This window comes from Macrosteles quadrilineatus, unplaced genomic scaffold (genome assembly GCF_028750875.1).
Source record: "Macrosteles quadrilineatus isolate MER2022 unplaced genomic scaffold, UCM_ALF_1.0 Scaffold_2__2_contigs__length_208266976, whole genome shotgun sequence".
Classification (NCBI taxonomy): Eukaryota; Metazoa; Arthropoda; class Insecta; order Hemiptera; family Cicadellidae; genus Macrosteles; species Macrosteles quadrilineatus.
This window is the reverse complement of record NW_026542595.1, coordinates 27,725,752-27,749,362: the sequence shown is the minus strand read 5'-3', so window position 1 is coordinate 27,749,362 and position 23,611 is coordinate 27,725,752. Positions and strand designations below refer to the sequence as shown.

At 36.0% G+C, this 23,611-nt stretch overlaps 1 protein-coding gene across 3 annotated transcripts in view; it reads right to left on the bottom strand.

Annotated features, from left to right (window-relative positions):
- LOC128988162 (C-terminal-binding protein) overlaps positions 1-23,611 on the bottom strand; it is a 131,000-nt gene that overhangs the window by 16,344 nt on the left and 91,045 nt on the right. For all 3 annotated transcript variants that reach the window (XM_054409395.1, XM_054409396.1, XM_054409394.1), the window contains exons 3-7: positions 20,181-20,309; positions 19,417-19,639; positions 14,446-14,570; positions 8,030-8,129; positions 4,848-4,979 (exon numbers count right to left, since the gene is read on the bottom strand). In XM_054409395.1, coding sequence (XP_054265370.1) covers positions 4,848-4,979; positions 8,030-8,129; positions 14,446-14,570; positions 19,417-19,639; positions 20,181-20,309 — 709 coding nt within the window. The remainder of the gene's footprint in view (positions 1-4,847; positions 4,980-8,029; positions 8,130-14,445; positions 14,571-19,416; positions 19,640-20,180; positions 20,310-23,611) is intronic.

The window sequence follows — 23,611 nt, the reverse complement described above, 5'->3', positions numbered from 1 at the left end:
GTGTTTATTTTATAATAGGCCTACTGTTAATGGTTGAATTTGACTAAAGCATGAGATCTAATAAAGTTTCCTCTAATTTATAAATAGGCTTATATAAGTATTTATTTAAGTCATTTGTCAGTTTTTGTATTCATTTAAAATTGCATCAATTATCTTACTTAACTCATTAAGTTATAAATAAAAAATAATAACATACATCTTGGCCTACAAATACTCTTTGTAAAGGTAAGTTTTTTTTCCCCCCCTAATAGAGTAAAAACAAACTTCCTATATAATGACATTTTCTCACTAGTTGTATGAAAAACAGTTATATATCTTCAAAATTTGTTTAACTATGAAAAAGTCACCAAGTCTAGCTGAAAACACATTCATAAATGAGGATATTTTGTAAAAATTTCTTTTTTTTTCTTTTTTCCTTGAAAATGTCAACAGTTTTTCACTTATTTTTAATAAAGATTATCACTTATAATTTCTCGAAAGAAGTCTGTGTGGAGCTATGAAGAGCAGACAAGAGACATACGTCACTGCCACAAAAACTCTTCTCTACTGTGAATGAATGAACTGAGTGTTTATTGGTGTGAAGCCCCGCCCACCGTCTAACGGGACATGGGGTAGTAAAAGTGAAAGTTTGCTCTAAAGCCTGGTCCACATGCCCTCCCCCACTCTCGGCCTCAGTCGCTTGCAGGTTTCCATTACACAAAAGTTTCTGAGTGTTAATTATTTTAAAATACTGTAAATGTTTGAATTTGACTATGATGAGATCTAATAAAGTTTCCTCTAATTTATAAATAGGCTTATAAGTATTAATCTAAGTCATTTGAAAGTTTTTGTATTTCTTTTTAAAAGCAATTGCAGTTATACTTAAAAAAAAATTACATACATCTTGGCCTTTAAATACTTTTTGTAAGGAGAGTCTTTTCTCTAGTGAGTAAAAATGATCGTAGTCAAGGAATGACTGTGCTAAAACAGCACATTGTAAATTTTTACAAAAAGTATTTTGAGTGAAACCTGGTATTTTTTATTGTAGAATAAGTCGACGTCTGTGGAGAAAAGTTTGGCAAAAGATAGGTTTTATTTTTAGCCTACCTACAATAAAGATTATGTTTTGGGACTAGAATCTCCAAAAGAGTGCTTTTATAAAACATTCCATAGTTTTATTTAGTAACAAAAGGGTACTTTCCTGTTAAAGGGAACATTCATTATTATCGATGATTTTTTCTCGATATATCGATCTTAACAAATTGAAACATGTCAGCTGACAACTACGATAAATATTGTTCAGTATCAACAAACAATAATGAAATGAAACTGTTATAAAAAAATAACATAACATAACTAACCAAACTTGCTGTGTAACATTTAAAAATTCCGTGTTTAACTTGCCTATTCTGTTATCAAACGGAATTTTCAATTGGTACAGCAAGTTTGGTTGTTATGTTAGGTTAGCTTAGAACAGTTTAATTTCTTAATCCATGTAATAGACTATTTTAGCCTAAACAAGATCAGTTGTCAACTTGTGACAATCGGAAAACAAAAATATTGATATATCGAGAAAAAAATCATCGATAATAATGAATGTTCCCTTTAACAGGAAAGTACCAACAAAAGTGTTTGACTATGTTCCCGATGATACCAAGAGTATAGGTTCGGCAGAGTGGATTCACTGTGAACCGGCCTGCCTGGCCCTTATGCACGACGTCACTATAACCTCGGTGTAGGGGTGTCAACAATGGATCGGAACAATCGATGTTTTGAACCTGTCTGTAACTAACCTAGTTTTTTATACTTTAATACTCATTATGTATAAACGAGCACGTACTACATATTGGATCTCGAATTACGATAGTTATCGATACCCTTCCCACCCACAATAAGCACATAAAACGATGTCTAAGCAATCGTCATTTGCTCAATTGAAACACGAAAGTCAATTGGCTAACATGGTAATGCATTGTCGCCTTCTGACCAATGAGAACTGTTGTTACATACTTTTATTGTCAACATTCACCATTCGTTATAACATTACAAAATCGACATGGACTAAGGCTTATGATATTTTTCAATAAATACATTATGTCATAGTAGCACTTAAAACTTCACTTAACTGTTTAATCAGGTAGATAGTACAGATAAAATATGGACCTACTTTTTGGCGCAATATAAAGCAAGCCTAACCATACGACGATGACGATGTTAAAGTTTAATGGTTGAATATAATTTTTCTAATGATGCGTATAATGCAGGGATTAAACTGAACATTTCGACGTGTTTAGGTTATTTATTTTGTACTAAAAATAAAAATAATACATCTAAATGTCTGACTTATTGATATAGACATTGTTTAGTATAATTAATTTCGTGTTGGCAGGACATTCGCACGCCGGCCCGCCGGTTGTCTCTTGAGTTGAGTCTGACATCTTGAAATGTAGATTGTGTTGTGCAATGAGCTGAAGCTAAACAATGTCACCGGCACCGTCGCTGTTTTGAACTAGATAGTTTCTAAGTTGGCTATGAAAATTGTTAACCGTGATTACAAAACTAATACTGTAGCTATAAAGTAAATAAATGTTAAAATAAAATATTTATCTCTGTCGGGTATCGGTATCATCGGAATCGACTTTTGACAATCGAGTCTTGGTACCGATACCAATGTCCAAGTGGTAACCAATGGATGGTGGTATCGATGAAGATTATCGACACATCGCTTTTTAGAACTGCATCGTGACCAAATCGATGCATGCTGGATCGAATCGGGATTTGATGCATCGAATTGTAATTTCAATGCATCGCACTCGCTGCACACCACTACCTATCCAGTGTCAGCTGTCGCTGTCAGTGAAATGGATGACGCAAGCGATGTCTAGGTTGCCGATTATTATTAGGCCTAGTATGTCAATATTGAAAGGGGTTAAGGGATTAAATAAAACTCAAACATTTTCCTTTCTTGTTATTTTCTTGTCAAATATCAACGAAATCGGCTTAACCTCTACTACTCGACTCGAGTTGCAAGTATCTTTAACTAAGTAGGCAAATTCGTAGGATTCGTAACGGCAACGGCAATTTGCCCGCTCTGACTGAACTGACTTAATCCGCACCGATTCGTAGCATTCAGTGGTTCAGTGTCAGTATCGGTATCGAACCCAAAACCACGCTGGTAACGAGAGTATTTTGGTGTCGAGTATCGGTATCGGCCCACCTCTAATTTAAACAGATAGTGTTTTTGGTCTCTGGGGACATCAAAACAAAAATCAGGACCCATGTCCAGGTCTTACTATGAGACCATCAAATGCTTTGTTCAAATCTGTTGTCAAAGATTTAAAATCAACACATGAAAAACCATTTAGTATACATAGTTGGGAAGGCTAGTAACAAAATTCTAACTAGTTAGAAGTTAGTCCCGTATAAAGTAACTGATAGAAGTTATTACTTAGTTCAAAAAACTAACTGATAGAAAATAAGGTTAGTTTTCGTAGAAGTTAGTTGTTTGTTGGGCAGTTGTTTTAAAGGATTTTGTAATGACACATCTTGGTTACTAATCTATACTATATAATATGAGTAAGTTTGCGCACAATGATTTAAAAAACGGCTCCTACGATTTCCTCCAATCGCAATGCTATTGAGAATTGCTTATATAATACATTTCCATTGTATGATGTATTACTAACCAAAGGGATAGTTACGACTGTTCAAAAACATTAAGTGTTTTACCGCATAACATTATACACTGAATATTGAACTAAAAATCTAAAGGAAAGGCCAAGGACGTTTTGTAGTTTTCGACGATGCGCCACACGAATTGATGCGTTATTACACCATCCCTTAATTATATAGTTGCGACGTTCCGCGATCCCAGTGACTTAATGCAATAACGGTTATCAGATAACAGATTTTATGTGTATCATGAGTTTTAAATTGATTAAAGCTTAATGTAGACATTTTATAGATTGCTAAGGATTAAGGATTAGTGGATGTCTACCAAAAACAAATTGACTTTACAACTTAATTAATCGTAGTAAGACTGGAAATATTTGTAGGCTTATAAGCTCAATTTTTTACCTCTTGAACAAATCAAACACCTCGAACAAGCTCTGTCCCCTGGTACTTGTGTTTTAATCAAACATTGTCACATTTTACATTACTACAACAGAAACAAATGACTTACAACTTGTCAGATAATGAACATCAACTGAAGACAATGTTTTGACACTTGAGGTGATATATCAATCACCAAACAAACATTCCTCCTTCCCACCCCTCAGTGCTTGGGGTGTTGATAATTTGCCGTCACTGCCCTTCCACAGGCCTACTGCATTCCAAAGCAACTGAACTCTGACTTTCTTTTTCCCACCCCCCGCATTGTTTGTCTACAAGGGCGCTGACCTCTCACGGCCGCACACAACCCTCACTGATCACGTGAAATAAATAACCCGTATTTGAGATGCTTCTGCATAATTTGAAAAGTTAGTTAAAAATTCTAACTAGTTAGAAGTTATTAGTTAGTTCCGTAAAAAGTAACTGATAGAAGTTATTAGTTAGTTAGTTTAAAAACTAACAAATAAAATATAAGTTAGCCAAAAAAAACTAACGAATATTGCTATTCGTTAGAATTTCTATTCGTTATTCCCAAGTATGAACTAGAGAAATATTATCAAGCAACAGGCAGTGAAAATAAATTGTCATTTTATTTGTTGATATCAAACCTCCAATACCTTGATACTTCAGTTTACAATAAAGCTCAAAATCTTTGAAGATTTACATCAGTCTGCACTAAAAGTGGTTACTTCCCAAGGCCCCTTAACTATACTAGTATTGACCGACCAAATATTTTGCATATTTCAACAAGGTACCTTGAAAGACGTTGTACGGCTCGTTCTCGTGGACATCTAATGCAGCCGCTCTGATCCTGCCCTGTTTCAGAGCTGCAGCTAGTGCATCATCATCCACCAGACCACCTCTGGCTGTGTTCACTAGGAAAGCACCTGTAACAATGATTAACCTACATGAAAACTTAAGTCTTAAAATTGAAATGGATATCATATTACAGTAGAACTTTGAATATTTTATCTTAAGGGGAACTGCAAACACATTTGATTGGACAAATATTCTCAAATACAAAGGTGATAATTATATTAATATAATTATAAGGTCCATCTTAAAACACATTGGTTTGAAAAAGTTCTAAGAGCTTTATCAAATACATGTTCTGATTCATAAATAACAATCATCTCTATCATAAAACAATTTCAGGCAAGAACCTTTTGTCAGGTCAAGTTACAGGTATGAAGTTAACAGGCAAACTGTAAATACAGTAAGACCGATTAACCGAGACCGGATCAACGAGGCGGCGGATCAATCGTTTTCAACAGATATCTGTAATCATGATTGATTTGTAACAAACGGATTGATGTTTAAATTAATAATTACAACTTACGTCAATCAATCCAGTTATGTTTATGGAGGACACACTTTTCGACCTTTAGGTCATCTTCTGCTCCGCTGTGTTGCACTAGGTTATTCCATACTTAGTTGCATTGTTGGTGTAGCAACCGTGTCAAATATTTACATTGAAAAACATAGTCAGACCACGTAAACATAAAAACACAAAAAAACACGACACTGACGAAGACGAAAACAAACATGATCGTGCGCACGGCTGAACGGACTCGGGACTGCGGCGGCACTCACTTTAGTGTGCAATATGGCAATGTAAAAAATGTAAAGCAGACAATCTCAGCCCCTGTCCACTTAGTCAGCCAATTGGAAACAATTTGATAGGCAGTTTAGACACCTCCAACTGCTCCATTAAAGTGCTTGAAAGCAGCATCATCGAAAGTAATCTCTTAGAAGATCCAATCAACGAAGAGCACAAACTGCAGATGGCTGCCAGAATAGGGTCAGAATTAACCCCAACCTCAATATCCCACAACCACTCAACTTCTATCAACATTATACCACAACAGGATAACTACGTACATAACCAGACCATTTCTGTAACAAAACCTAAGACAAAGAAACAGGCCACAAACTGCTCAAAAGGCGACAAAATTAAAGCTGGTGGTAAAAATTCCAAAATAACTCTAATGCATCAAAACATAAGGGGGTTGATCAATAGTTGATAGATTAAGCCACACACTATCAACCATTCTGCCTACCATATTGATTCTTACTGAACACGGATTAAACTCTGAAGCCCTGGCCAACACAAGACTCCCAGGATACAGCCTGATAGCAGAATACAGCCGTGAATACCATAGATTGGGAGGTGTTGCCATCTATATAAAAGAGAACTCACTAACAACTGCCAACCCTATCAATGTAGCTGAATACTGCTACGAACTCACCACTGAAGCTGCCATGATTAATATAAAAGTTGATAAAAACAGCTAAACATCCTTGGTTTCTACCGGTCACCAAACGCCCCTATAGGACCTGCCCTAGATACTACTGTATTGGCAAAATTCTAGATGCAACACAAACCTGGACCACTCATGCCCCATTAAAAAGACAAGACCCAGAACAAAAACAAAACCTAGCGCATACCGTGACGAACAGGCAAGTCACCTAAAAGAGATCTATCTGAACTCCCTGAAAGCATTTCAGATCTCAGGGTCTATTGCTGATAAAGCCATCATGACTGCTAGGAAAAAAGATTATGACCTAAAATTGAGAAATCTTCAACAAAAAGCTATATCCAACCATATTGCTCGATCACAAAATAAATCCAAAGCCTTGTGGAATGTCGTAAACTCTGAGCGTAAAACCAAACAATCACTGGAACACAAATTTAAACTAAAAATAGACAAACAGCTGGAAGAAAATCCTAAAACTATAGCAAACCATCTCAACATCTACTTCTCTCAGATTGGCGAAAAAACCCTAACCACAAATCAACAGTCAAATCACTCACCATGCATAGATACAAACCCACGTCAATTTCAGTTTCAACCCGTAACCATCAGAGATGTAAAAGACGCCATAGCAACCTTAAAACCCAAGCTATCGTGTGGAATTGACGAGATCCCAGCTAAAGCTGTAAAAAGCTCATCACTGTGCAAATCAACTTGTGATTCCGTTAGCAACTATCATCAATAAATATTTTTCGCTAAGCCAGTTCCCATCCTTGCTAAGGATCTCAAAAATATACCCTAAACACAAAAAAGGCTCTGCTACAGATGTTGAAAACTACCGCCCTATTTCACTCATATCCGTATTCTCCAAAGTAATTGAAAAAATTGTTCTAACCCAATTAATGGCTTTTTTTTGCAGAAGAAAAACTCATCAGCCAAAACCAACATGGATTCATTAAGGGAAGGTCCACATCAAGTGCAGTTACAAATATTGTTGAGTTCATCATCGACCAGCTAGAAGAACGCAAACATGCCTCAACAGTAATGCTTGACTACAGCAAGGCATTTGATTGTCTGGGCCACAAGCTAATCACAAAAAAACTAGCATCCCTTGGAATTAAAGGCAGGGCGACAGCCCTAAAGGAAGGCGAATTAAACGACTTCATTCTGCCAGTACATCTACCCCGCAGTATGCCAGAAAACCATCCTACACTGGCCGCAAGTCAACAATAGCCTACCACCATCACTGAAGTCACTGAAGGGAAAACCGCTGAAAACACAACTTCACAAGTGGCTGATAGACAGACCTGCCTACTCCTTGAAGGAATTCCTTGAATCCGATCTGAACCATTAACTTGCAAATAAATTTTTCATGATATTGTTAAGGAAAAAAAAAAACTTGTAGCCTACTAGTTTTAATTTATATTATTGTATTTTTATTGACACCATTGTATTCTTAAGGAAACTACAAAATGATTTGATTTGATATTAACAATACACACAATTTTAACCACCTGTTAACATGTAATATACAAGTTCTACATCATTAAAATCAGAGAACATCATTAAGATAGAATAATGTTACATAACAGATTATCTATCAGTGGCTGATTGAAAGAAGAATTTGAACAACAAAGTTGCACAAGATATGAAGTAAACAGAATTGGTGTGCACTAGCTTACCTGGCCTCATTTGTTTGATGGTGAACTCGTTTATGAGATGGTGGTTATGCTCATTGAGGGTGCAATGCAGTGACACACAGTCTGATTGGAACAGTAGGTCCTGGAACACAATTTATACATTAGCAAAGTACCTCATTGAGTACATGTAACATACAGTAGGAAAAAAACACAAAAAAACTTTTTTACACAAAAACATTGACGATACCATTTAAAACAAAAAATCAACAATGGTTATAAAACCATAGCTGTTGTAGTTAGTACAATGAATACAGCATACTTTTATTAGAAATAACTTAATAGCCCTAAAAAAGTATAAAACAAAAAGCTACATTGAAAAAAAATTCAAATATATGTTCAAGTTTTTAAGTACTGCATTATCAAAGTGCTCTGAGCATGACGACGGCAGGCAATTTGTTATTGTTATAATTATATATTATTATTATAATTATTAGAATAAAATAGCATTAGATTTAACGAGTGCTTAGGTTTGCTGCAACAGGAAAGGTAAAAAGTGTTTTTTGACCATACGTCAATAGTATAGGATGAAATAAATAAATTTGCCTAATTTTATCAATATATATCCATAAGCAAGTAAACTACAACAATTTTCATTTTCTCCATAAGAATAACATGGGAATTTTAAATTACACTATTTCTGAATTTTCTCCGTGACCGTTATAGGCATACAACAGCGCTTCAAGATACTAAATTATTTTTTTTAAGCTCTACAAAACAGTCTGAAAAGAAATCTCAATTTTTTTTTGTTTTCAGGGTCAAAAATGTGAAAACCCCATTTTTACCCCATAACCTTGGTAATCTTTTCAGCAGCTGATCTATAGAAGTTTTTAGTAAATTTCCCTGACTTAATTCCCCTGACTTGCGGTCTTTTTTTAAACTTTCCCTGACCTTCCCTGACCCTTTACCTGTTTCCCTGACTTTCCAGGTCCGTGGGCATGGTGTCTACTAAACCTGGTTTGAAAAATTCAAGGAGTTTTCCAGGAGAATTCAAGACAAATTCCTGCATTTTAAGGAGCTACTATCGGAACCCGTTTAACTGATCGCAACCCGCTAATAAATGAAAATGATTATTATTAGGCTATTATTATTATTAATAGGCCTAATGATTATTATTATTTGAAACAAAACATTTCCGAAGAATAATATTTTATACAACATAATAAAATAGTATAACTGGTAGGTAAGGCGACACCAGTTATCATCTCCCACGATTGTGGGAATATCAGTGAGCATATCTTGCAGTATCTTCAACACCAGCGACAAAACGTCAACGATCACGGCAACACCCGTATGCATATTTTGCGGTTTGGGCGACACCGATAACCGTCTCTCTCGATCGCGGCAATACCCGTAAGCATATCTTGCGGTTTCGGCAGCACCGATAATCGTCTACCGCGATCGCGGCAATAGCCGTGAGGAAATCTCGAGGGTTCGGCGACACCAATAATCGTCTCCCGTGATCGCGGCAACACCCGTGGGCATATCTCGTGGTTTCGAAAACACCGATAATCGTCTCTCGCGATCGCGGCAATGCCCGTGTTGAGCATATCTTGCGGTTTTGGCAACACCGATAATCGTTTCCCGCGATCGCGGCAACGCCTAGGCATTTCACGTGGTTTCGGCGACACCGATAATCGTCTCTCGCGATCGCGGCAATACCCGTGAGCATATCTTGCGGTTTCGGCAACACCGATAATCGTCTCCCGCTATCGCGGCAATACCCGTGAGCATATCTTGCGGTTTTAGCAACTCCGATAATCGTTTCCCGCGATCGCGGCAACACCCGTAGGCATCTCACGTGGTTTCGGCGACACCGATAATCGTCTCTCGCGATCGCGACAATACTCGTGATCATATCTTGCGGTTTTAGCAACACCAATAATCGTTTCCCGCGATCACGGCAACGCCCGTAGGCATCTCACGTGGTTTCGGCGACACCGATAATCGTCTCTCGCGATCGCGGCAATACCCGTGAGCATATCTTGCGGTTTCGGCAACACCGATAATCGTCTCCAGCGATCGCGGCTATACCCGTGAGCATATCTTGCGGTTTTAGCAACACCGATAATCGTTTCCCGCGATCGCGGCAACACCCGTAGGCATATCTCGTGGTTTCAGCGACACCGATAATCGTCACTCGCGATCGCGGCAATACCCGTGAGCATATCTTGCGGTTTCGGCAACACCGATAATCGTCTCCCGCTATCGCGGCAATACCCGTGAGCATATCTTGCGGTTTCGGCAACACCGATAATCGTCTCCCGCTATCGCGGCAATACCCGTGAGCATATCTTGCGGTTTCGGCAACACCGATAATCGTATCCCGCTATCGCGGCTATACCCGTGAGCATATCTTGCGGTTTTAGCAACACCGATAATCGTTTCCCGCGATCGCGGCAACACCCGTAGTCATATCTCGTGGTTTCAGCGACACCGATAATCGTCACTCGCGATCGCGGCAATACCCGTGAGCATATCTTGCGGTTTCGGCAACACCGATAATCGTTTCCCGCGATCGTGGCAACAAAAGCGGTAGTGTTTCGGTTAGGCGACGATTCCGATGACTGGGCTCCGGATTCCCGGAGGTTTGGGTGGATTCCTGGAGTTTTCCAGGACATTTCAAGGTAAGATAAAATTCCCGGAGGTTTCCCGGTTTTCCCGAATTTCCCGGAGAGTAGACACCATGGTGGGAACCCTGCCCTAATGCAGAGTGAAGGTAAGCCCCGTTCACACAGAGCAAGTTAACAAGCTACACATTGGCTTTTTTACACGCAGCTAGTAAAATAGCTCAGTGTGAAAACGTACTAGCTCAAAACCTGCTTGTAAAAAAGCTCTGGAAAAAGTTTACTCTGTGGCTACTTTACACGCCACCTCGCCAGCTTTTGAGCGAGTAGGCATGTAAGTAGCCCAGAGTGAACACAGTTGCTTGTGCTTGTGCGCATGTTATTCAAAGATGTCGGAGGATTTGGTTCAACCAAGCTACTGAACGAGTGGAAAAAGCATCATGTGAACAACTAAAAGCGCACTCGCCCACTCGCCGGCTTCTTATACGCTGGCAAATAGCTTGTAAACTCACCTTGTGTGAACGAGGCTGTAATGTGTGGAAAAATGACTTAGGGAGAGTAAAATGTTCGTAAAAACCTTTTTTCCTTTGTAAGATTCTGTGAGAAGACAGGGTACCCGCCAAAACACATTTATTTGTAAAATACAAATTTTCACGCCCATTTCAAACTCCCTAACCCATCAGGTAAACCTAACTTACATTTTCAAATTACTTTTGGATTTTAACAGACACAGTTTATAGTATATCAACCACATGTTAATAATTATTCAATGTTCTATGTTGGCAATAAGTAAATATCAATCATATGTTATTATTAATAATTAAGAGTGTTAAATTATTCATCAACAACATTAGACATTTTGTATCAACCAATTATGTATTGTAAAATAAATCTTTCCAAATGAAGCAACCCTAATCAATTATCAAACTCAACTAAATACGCGTGCATAAACAAGGCTATGACAAGTTGATTGGCGACGAGTAAACCTCAACTGCATTTTCAATTATCAATCAGAAACATTTCAACTAAAACCTCATCAACATGGATCAAGAACAATTCAAGCAATTTTTTGAAATGCAACAAGCCATGATAACAACATTGTTAAGTCAACTTTCAACACAACGTTCTAAAGTAAAGCCAACTGGTGATACTGATCAATCTGAAACAAACTTAACTCATACAATGGCTTATGTGCCCAACTTTGAAATTTTTGACCATCAAACGGAATTCTTTTCAAATTATTATCAACGCTTTGAAAATTACATTCAGATGAAAAATATTGTATCTAACAAAGATTATTGTGCTAAATTGCTCTTGAACTCAATTGGACCAAGCAATTTCAAACTAGTTTCATCATTATCTGTACCAAATAATCCTAACGAATTAACTTACGATGACCTGATCAAAATCCTAAAAGAACATCTAGAACCTAAAAGAAATGTACTTGTTTCCCAGCACCAGTTTCTATCAATCTATCAAACCGATGATCAATCAATTTCAGTTTACTAACAAACCTTAGGGATAAAGCAACCAAATGTAAATTTATCTCACCGTGCGAATGTTAATAATCCATATCAAATATCTTCCTTCGCACCCAGTTCATTCGCGGCATCAAGGACAACTCTATTCGTGAACTTCTTTTACAATCTGATATTACAGAGTTCAAGGAAATCGTATCGAAGGCAATGGCTTTAGAAGCTTCCAGACTTGACTCTAAACTTTTTCCCTCAAACATCTTCCAACATCAACATCAGACCTACCAGATATCAATAAGGTTTCTCATACATCTATACAGCATGACCCCCCCTTCTCAAAACAATGTCTCCAGCAGGCCCAAATCAAAACCCAAACACACTCCAAAGTCTGGAATCAACTTTGATGAATTGGGAATCAACGGGTTATTTTTGCGATGTGGCAAATCTAATCATTTATCTAAAGAATGTCGAACGGACAAAAGCAAACTAAAATGTTCTGAATGCTCAAGACTACGACATGTAGGTAAAGTTTGCATTAGCACACTTATGAACAATAGGTCCAAGAATAGCTCACACTCAACTAACCAGATAAACGAAACAAGTGACCACCAGTATGAAATAAACATAGTAGACATATTTCAAACCGAAGCCTCACCACGGTTTCTTACATTTCTTAATATTGAAAACAAACGATGAAAATTTTAAGTAGACTCCGGTTCAGGCTATACTTTACTTCCCGAGAACGTATTACTTTACGAGACAAATTCAATCAATTAGATCTCAATCTAACACTCCAGCCAACTAACTTACTTTTTAGATCTTACACAAAAGATGTATTCAAACCCTATGGAAAAGTAGAGGTCAATATAAAATACAAATCTAACATATCCAAAGGTGAAATCTACATTGTACCAGACAACTGCCCATCTATCTTAGGACGTCAGTGGATTCGTAATCTACAAATTAAGCTATCTGAAATAGACAATCATCAAAAATCCTCACCATACACCATACACACCAAAGCAAGACAGTACAAAGTTGGAGACCGAGTCCAAGCACGTTACTGCTCAAACAACAAAAATCTGTGGAAACCAGGAACCATTATTAATAAGTACGGACTCTTACACTACCTAATCAGACTCGACAGTGTATATGTATTCAAGAGACACATCAACCTACTACGACAAACGGAAATGTAAAAAAAAGTCTGTCAAATTTGCTCCCACAGCGCAAGAAGCCACTTCAGAAGAACCAAGACCACATCATCCATTTGAAGACCTCATCACCATCCCTACTGAACAACCACCACCACGAATCAATGAACAACCTCAACATGAGAGAGAAAATGAAAGTCCAGTGCTGGGCAGATCCAACAGAATACATCGCCAGCCTGAATATTTGAAAGACTTTGTTACGTCTTAATTTTATTCTTCAATATTGCCATTTTCAAAACAAATGATCTTTTTTAATAAGCGTGGGTAGTATATCAACCACATGTTAATAATTATTCAATGTTCTATGTTGGCAATAAGTAAATATCAATCATATGTTATTAATACTGTTAATACTGTTCAATGAAATGGCGACCATACATAGTAGGTATTTTAAGCCAAGTATCAATGGAGATGAGTGTAGGATGAGTGGCGCGATCTTGTAGTCTTGTTAGTGACTAAGGCCGACATTCCTTAGACACAGCTAATAGCCCATACAGCTAATGGCAACGAAGGGACCTACAGTTTATAGTGGAATCCGAACCACATTTTTCCTTGGTATATACGAATTGGTCTAATTATCAGGATAGTACTGCGGATAGTCGTAGTACTCACCCATGGACGTTAATCCACACTGGGGAGTATCGCATCCACAGTGCATGCCTATAAATATCCACAATTCGTGACCTCCTAGTAGCTGGATTACAGGACGACGCCACCCGTCCCTTAATAATTAGAGTGTTAAATTATTCATCAACAACATTAGACATTTTGTATCAACCAATTATGTATTGTAAAATAATTCTTTCCAAATGAAGCAACCCTAATCAATTATCAAACTCAACTAAATACGCGTGCATAAAAAAGGCCACGACACAGTTCTTCAATCAACTCTCTGAAATGAAATGAAATGAAAAATTACTTTATTTTTCAGGCAAAGTTAGGGCCACATGGCCCTTTCTTACACTTTACCTGAAAAAGTAGACTCTCTGAAGTCCTATGATGAAATACCAGTGTTATGTTTCCTGTATCCATTAACCCCTATTCTATTTTCATCTGGTAAGCTAGCTGATTTCTATCCCTTTTCAAACCAATTCCATAAAATTATTTAGACTGAGTTAACACTTAATATTGCCAATACCACTTACTTGTAATGTATATACTCTAGTTAAACCCAATGATTTTTCAATTCCATCAGGCAGGTAAGGGTCGTAAAATATGACATTAAAACCAAAGGCTTTCGCTCGGAGGGCAACTGCAGAACCAATTCGACCTGTAACAACCAATAGCAAAAATAATCTAATTGAAATGTAAGCTTTCATATATCTAAATTAAATAGGTATGAAGGATTATACATTTATGAAAACAAATTATAAACAAGTCAAGAGTATCAAGGAAACATTAGTATCATTCAATTTCAGGTTCCATGATAACGATTTATGAATGTTTAAAATCTAAATTTCATTTAACCAGTTAAAATTAGTAACTGATTAGCAAGGACCACACAAAACAAATGTTTGGCAAATAAATTTTCCAAAACTAACTGTTGATGTTCAGACGACAGAGAAGTAAGATACAAGGATACATTCAATGGTACACTTAAGATGTGTCTAGCAGCAGTAGCTGGTATTTAGAGAAAATTCTATTCGTCCTCCCCTTCCACTCTCCTTTCCCCCCTCGCCTTCATGTGCTACAGCGCTCACACGGTTGGAAGATCCTGTAATCTTCTGTACAACTGCTGTACAAATATATGCGGGAATGTTGCTGGAAGTCAACAGTGCCGGAAGGTCAAATAATTTATACCTGTGCCGCTAGGTCAAAAACTACAATGTTTGCAGTGTCTGTAGATCAAAAGTCCCAGTAAGTCAAATAATACAGTCTGTGCTAAAAACGTGGTCCATGTTTAAGCGATTGACACATTGGGAATTTGATCTAATACAACAGCAGTTTTAATATAACGAAATACGGTAAAATACAAGTTCAGTTTCGCTGAGTCAACAGTGCCGGAAGATCAAAAGCAATTAAAAGTGAACGTCGATTCAGTGTAAAGTAGACCTCCTGCAAAGCTTAATACACAAACAAAACTCGCTTTTAGTTACTACGTGTTTTGTCATAATTAGAATAGAGCTAAAATTATCATATTTGGTACATAGCTTATCTATTAATGCTTCTTGCCAACTGTTTGGTCAACACTGTAAATAGGTATAGTTTATGTAATAAAAAACCTTTCGTCAAAATTTGTGGCATGAAATGGCACGCAAGGACGATCTGAAAATTTCTGGTTATTATATACGTTTGTAAAAGGAGATCCATTTAATTTTAGAACTATTTTATGAGTTATAATAGTCTACACATAAACTGTGTAAATGTATTGTGCCTCAGAAGGGTTGAAACCTGTCCAAACTATCATATATATTATTAAAACGTAAATGGAATTTTTTCACATTCTGAATCAACCAGTCGACGGATTTTCATTATTTTTGTGTTGAAAGAAAGATAATTTTGAGAACTAGGGAATGTCAAAGCCATAATTATAATTAAAGGTCCCAGTTTTTTAGAAATTAAGTTTTAATTTTTAAAAATTCTAGCAGCCGACGCTAACCTTCTAAGCTAGCTTTTAGTACAATATAATTTGCTTAATATAACAGCTGTAAACATTCAGCATTTGTGACACAAATTCAGCATTTGGAAACAAATTTAAAGACATATTTAGAGTTGACTTATTTATACTATGTGTAATGCTGACCATTGATACATCCAATTTAGGTATGAGGATGGCAGATTAATTAAATATGCATAGTAAAATAGTAGGATGTTCAAATTATTTTTTAAAGGAATCTTTGTAATCATCGATTTGTTTTAGTCCCATATAATTTGTTTTAACTAACAGCTGGTTGAATGTAATATTGTTCTATATAACTATTAGGTTTTTGGCGAATTTCCCATATAGGGAATAAGCTATTACCGTAGTACTTATGGTAACACCTGGACCCGGGACCGATTTAATTATTCGTTTTGAGGTCCCTAGAGGCCAAAAACACCATCCGTTCAAATTCATATATACGGGGTGATCAACTCAAGGAGGCCACCCTTGGGAAATCGGAAACGGTAAAAATTAGAGAAAACTTTAAATGGGGGACATTCCTTTATTTTTTGTGGCAGTTAAAAATATGATTTTAGTTTTTTTATCATGTTTTCGGGTAGAATATGCAATTTAAAAACTTTTTTAGCCTGGACATTTTTTCGATAAACCCACTGGTTTAGGAGTACAGCCTATGGAAAAATGACTTCTGGTATACATTTTACATGTAGCTCCTAACCGAGTAAGTTTAGAGCAAAATTGCAAAAAGTAAATTAGTCTTAGAATTGCATCTACATTCCTTAAAGACTATAAAATAAAGTTTTCCACTTTTCAAGTTTGCCGCCATTTTTTAAATAATATAATTCATATTTTAAATGAATTTTATGGTCTTTTTGGAATGTGGATGCAATTGAAAGACTTTTTTACTCTTCGCATTTTTGCTATAAACTTACTTGTTCAGGAGCTACATGATGTAAAATGTACACCCGAAGTAATTTTTCCATAGGCTGTAACTTCTAAACGAGTGAGTTTATCGAAAAAAATGTCAAGGCTAAAAAATTTTTTAAATTGCCTATCCGAAAACATGATAAAATATAGGGTGTTCCATAAGAAATTTCAAATTTGGCCGTCATTTCGGGAAATGGCAGCTGAATTTCAAAAAACTAAAATCATATTTTTAACTGCCACAGAATGTCCCCCATTTTAAGTTTTCTCTAATTCTTACCGTTTCCGATATTTCAATGGTGGCCTCCTTGAGTTAATCACTCTGTATAGTCTATATTTATTTATTTATATGTTTTTCCCAGGGGGAACCCCAGGACCCCCTCCTTTTTGGGGGGTATTCCATACCCCCCAGGCCCCCGGTGACCCCCCAAAATATATATGTCTAGGACCGCCCTTGTCTTCTTTACCTATAAAACACATGGGGTACAGCCTTTCTTCACTGATCACGTAATGCGTGATTTTCTATAAAGTCTTGGAAAAAGAATACAGGTGTACTGGGTATGCGGTTTACACACAAATATTCATCAAACTGTGTGATATTTTGTTATTGCAATGAACAATTTGAGAGTATCGTATTGTTTAAGTCGATGGAAAATCTCTGTTGATCCTGTTTTACAAGCAAACCAAAAAGATACAGTAGTCACCACTCTATGCGACATCTAACCTCGGCATTGACCTAGCGGCACAGGTATAAATTATTTGACCTTCCAGCACTGTTGACTTTCTGCAACGCGTCCATTTATGCTATGTGGTCATTGCCGTTGGGGCTCTTCCTTGCTCGATACTAGTGTATTTCCGCCCCAACATACCAGAGCTAAAAGCGCACGAATAAATGTGAATAAATTACATCATCTTGTACATGGTTTGTTCTTTATTCGGTCCTATAATTCAGATCCTTTTTCCAAGACATTACCCAAAAGAACAAGAAGAACAACAAGAACAAGAACAAGAAGAAGGTTAACATTACCATGTTAAAATTTAAAACACCCCGCCCCAACAAACCTGCAGACTACGCGAATTTCCTTTTCCCTGATTTGATTTTCAATTAAATCCATCCAATAACATTAGGTTTAACGAGTGTATATTTGCTGCCACAGGGAGGGTAATAAAGTATTTTTTAGTAAAACATTATTAGCTTAGTATCAAATAAATAGATTTGCCAAGTTTGATCAAAATATATTCATAAACAAGCAAACTACAATAATTTACTTATTCTCCATAAGAATAACATTGGAATTTTAAATTTAGAATTTTTTACATGTTCTCTGTAACTAATAACAACCATACAAAAACACTTCAATACAATAAATTGTTTGTTTTTTTTTAAGCTGTACAATTTGGGGTTTGACTTAGGGGAGGTACGATTGAGGCATTAGTTCAAAATTCCTCCGTGAACAGAGCTGTAGTAGAGAGCACTTTGGCAATGAAGGTTTAAGTTACTAATCGCAAAAATAGTTCTGTTCATAAAATAAAATTATAAATGCCTCAAATTTAATGTTATTATTTTTTAATTATAAAATTAAACTATCATAACCTAACCGAACTAACCAAACTTGCTGATAATGAAATAATATAACAAAAGTTTAGTAATAGAAAAAATAATTCTGTTTATTAAATAAAACTAGAAATTGCTCAATTAAAATTTTATAATGACTTAATAATAAAATTAAACTGTCATAACCGAACCAAACCAACCAAACTTGCTGATAATGAAAAACTCTTGGACAAAAAGTTAATGTTACTAGCGGGATTCGAACCCGGGACCTTCAGCATATCAGCCCGGCACGTTAACCTCTAGACCACCGAGGCCGATGGCTTCAGCTCGTATTGTTACGGTAATGGCGTTCCCTCAGCTAATAAGAAGCCCACAGCTGTCATCGTAGCCTCTTCTATACCTCCCCTGAGTAAATACCTACAATTTGGTATGGAAAGATAATGTGAACTTTTATCTACATGGAGTCTAAAATGGGAAAACCCAATTTTTACCCCATAAAACCCCCTATAAACCCCTGTTCCCGTTGTCCGATCATGCTGGTTCGCACACTCATTCAATAAACGTAGGTTTAGACGTTTGTACCAAATTTTATGAAAATTGGATAGTTTTTGCTCGAGTTATTGCGCTAACGGACAAACATATACCATTGACTATACCTACAGGTACCTGAAGGTATATATAGTCAATGCCAATACCTAACCATACCAATTCCCCCCCCTCGTTGGCTCCCCTTTTGGCCACACAATATCTTCCTGTAATTTTATGATAGGTTAGGGTGTACTTTTAACAAATATTTTAAGCTAACACTGAAATGTTTAACAAAACATCTAATTTTTCAAATAATGTTTTCGGCAAGTGGGTAGGTGGTTTGTTATAAAACCATAAAAGTAAACTTGTTTGTCACAACTTTTGCTCAGTTGGACTCAGTTCAAGACCTGTTTCTATAATAGCACAGATGTAAAATGCAGAGAGCCATAAAAGCCAAAAGTTGTTTAACCTTGTTGATAAGCCCATTGTATGATTTGTGTTTGAACTTACCTAAACCGACGATACCTAGTGTGTCCCCTCGTATCCTAGCACAGCCTTGGGCAGCCTCCCTAACCTGTTCTGGCCCTGTGAACTTCTTGCCTTCCCTCACCATGTTGGCCAGCCAATAGGTGCGGCGATACAGGTTGAGGATTAAACACAGCGTTGTGTCAGCAACCTCTTCTACACCGTAGCCTGGGACATTACATACTGCAATGCCCAGCTCTCCTGCTGCCTGTTGACAAATAAATACTCAGCCCGACTATAAATACTCAAAAGCAATACAATAAACATTTAAAAAATACCCCTACCGCAGCAAACCTACAGGCTGATATCTCACAGTTTCATATTTTATTCCCTATTTATCTGTTTGGTTCAAAATGATTATAATCATTCATCTCTGCTTTCATCTCGATTTTAAGAGCAATTGTCTATACACAGTATATAGGCTAATGACTCCTAAAGGCGTGGAATTGTGGCCATGAACAAAGAAACCTTGGTGATGGTTGATTACCACTTTTTTAGTATGGTTAGCAGCTCACTTTAAATTGCTCTTTGAACAATCAAACCTTGCCCGATCTGGAGGGAATTTTGCAACCAGATGTGTGACTTACGACTACTGTGACTGTGACAATTAGTCTATTAATGTGAAAGTGGTATTATTTAAAATTTTAACACACTCAACTCTCCTTTAGATACAGGAGTGTGTACCACTTTGATCTGACCCAAGTCCATATATTTTTATAAATCAATTAATTTGTGTCGCCACTTCTCACCTTGACATCTATGTTGTCAACTCCACTTCCAATACGAACTATGATTCTGAGTGTCTTAAACTTTTCAAGGTCTTCCTTGGTTAAAATTATGGTGTGCCACATAAGAGCTCCTACTGCCTCATTTAGGACCTGAAACACAATAAAAATGGTCAACACTATTCACACAAATAATTATATTTTTTACATATTTTGTTGTGTACTATTTTTACCTGTTAAATTATTTGAACACCCTAGTGTGATAGAACCACCTCTACAAATCGTGTGACAGAAGTTGGTTTCTGCTAAAAATTGTTTTCTAAGATCAAATCAATGAATTAAAAATAGCATTTATTCCGCCAAAATATTTATTAGTTAAATATCTTCCACAAAGGCCTCTTCTACCTTAACATGGATACCAAGTTTTATAAAGATCGGTTGAAAAGATTTAATGATAAAAATGATTATGTAAATAATACAAAATAGCGGATATCTGGTTAATGAAGCGATTTTGGAAAAAAATATTATTCTTGATTTTCTCTTATTTTAACCAAAAGGAATCACTAAATTATGTCCCCACCTTTTTTGAACACCCTGTATAAGTTGTCAGCTGGCGGAGTGTTTTAACATATAGTCTGTAGACTTACAAGTTGTTTATCGATTATTCAACATTGTCTCTAGTGTTTTTAGCTAAAAGTGTATGCTCCTCGAGTGTGAGTGTGTGTGTGAGAGAGTTGGTTAATGGACGTCCTACATTGTACAATATAATCGCTAAAGATATAAAGAATGGAGTAAAAAGTCTGAATAGAAGCTCCTCCTTAATTACATGGTTATTTAAAATAACTTTAAACACTCTTTCATTTTCATAAGTTTTAAATGGCACTTGCACATGTTTGATCCTTCATTAAATCAAAATTATCATAAAGCAAAACTGCTGATTTCGTTAAAAAGTTAGTAAAAGTTTCAAAATAGACAGCCACTTCAGAATGAAATATGTTTGGGAAAACAATACATAATTCAACAAGTGAGAATTAAGATACATTTGGCTGTTAATGTTGCTCAATGTGTACAATTTACGACTTTATAAACTCTATTAAAACTTTATTACAGTATCAAATTAAAAGTTTGCAGCAGCGACAGCAGTGTAATTTGTGAGCTTTGTCCTCTAAGTTGGGCTTAATTGATGTCTGAGTTGTTGTCATGAATACAACTCCACCCTTTATTCTCCACTGTGCTACTCTACCTCCAGGTCTGTTTGTTTATTGTACACTCTGTAGACTCTTTTTAGCTTAGTGTAACACAATTTTTATTTGAAAAACTTATCTTAACTGTTATTTTACTTTCTTGATATTATAAGAACAGTTAAATGTACAGTGACCTGAAATAAATATATATACAGTAGCCTACTGAGCATTGGACTCATTTTATTGTGCAAGTTTGTTACATTAATAAACCTAAAATCTGTATAGTGTTTTGTCGTGGTAGCACTGAATAAAGATCTTAGGTCTACTATCTTTAATATATGGTGGTTGTCTAGTATTTTAATGTTCCTAACAGGGAAGAGCATTAGAAATGCCAATGTTTTGTTAACAGCAAAACAGTACCTTAATTAATTTTACCACCTGCATTTGCTCCTAGGCCTCTTTTTATGTCCTGATCAGAAGACAAACATAAGAATATAAAACATATCAAATTCAAATTCATTATAGCATTACTGTTATTAGTAAATGCCACAATGAATTACAGTGAATAATATGAAATATTTTTTGCGGTGTTAACAAAAAGATTCTCGAACTGTTGCAAGTAAATTAAATTAAAAAAAAAAAAAAAAAAAACAGTAATAGCAGAAAGAAGAAAGCAAGTAATTTTCTAAGAAATTTGACATTGTCCTATACAAACCTCAATTTTTAAATGCACATGCATGTTATATGTTATAAAATAATAAGTAGGCCTACTATTCTTGTGTAAGTTGATGGAGTTATGAAGTGTTTGCTTCACACAATTAAATGTTTGAAAAACCGAAGTTGTAAATTAATTGTAAGGAAGGAGCCAAAATCTATGCATGAAGAGAACAGACCACAACAAAATTGACATTCATGGCCTAGTGGAGGTGGATGAGTGGAGGGGGAAGTCGAGGGACACTTAGCTATTAATAGTGGCCAGATCAGTTACACTTTCATTCTACACCATTTATGAATACAATTAAAAACAAATAAATCATAAGTAGAGATAGAAAAATCAGTTCATAACAATGATATATTTATCTCAAGAGTTCTATGGATGAATATGATATTAAGTGCCAGATAGGAAATATGTTTATGCACCAATTGCCTTCATCAATAGTTAAATTAGATTAGTAAAAGCTGTAAAAATGGTAATTTAGATCACTAAATTGTTAACTAATTGAACATTGCTAGACAACACCAGTAATTTAAGTAAGCAGAATGTCACATTGCCAGATCAAATAGTTAAATAGTATAAAATAGCAGACAATAATAATTAACACAATACATAGGACAAACATGATAGTAACAGAAAACATCTTTGGATAACACCACTATCACTGAGCAGCTCTGATGCTAGACTGCCATGTTCCACTCTCATGTTTTGTCCCTTATCACTGTTATCACTTTAAAACTGGTTAGTTGCCTGGCTGTTTTCACCAGATTTATAATAAATAACAGTTAGAGGCATGGGTAGCAACCATTTTTACGTCATATAAACAAAATGTACAAATTCTGTTTCCCAGGCATTATTTTTGGAAAAAACAAACGGTAATACTTTTTTTATAAAAGATATAAAAAAATTAAGTCAATAAGTTGATGAATTATGTACTTAAAAAAATAAAAATAAAAAATTACGCACAATACAACAAATTATTTATTAAATTAAAAACAAACATAACTGTAAACAATCCTACTTTGACAGTTCTCATTGTGTATCACAGCTTTTTCTTGCTGTTGAGTTCAAGTTAGCGGTTGTCATAAATTGAAACAAAATATTAATAGTGCTGCACCCTGTTGGTAAGCCTGGTAATTTTATAATGGTATTGAACATCAAAGAACCAACTTGTTTAATTGAAACAGCTGTTCTGTTGAGATTATTTAATTCCTTTTAAATATGAACGAGCTGTTGGCCCGGGAATAAAACTGTAGTCATGTCAATATTTCCATTTCTAATCCAAGCAAAGTTTAAGCGCTTAAACATTTATTGTAAACAAAAAGCTGGCAAGATGAATTAAGACATGTTTACTGTTATTTTCCTATTCTTTCCTAAAAAAGTCGAACAGAAAAATAATTTGCATAACCTTTCCTTTGAAGACTCGGGGGCAGAGCCTCAATTTGTATACATCAGTGGTTATAGAATCTTTCTCATTTCCTATAATCAATAGCAAAATCCCAGAATAATAAACTAACCTGATAGTTCAATAGAATATTTTTATATTCAACCAGCTG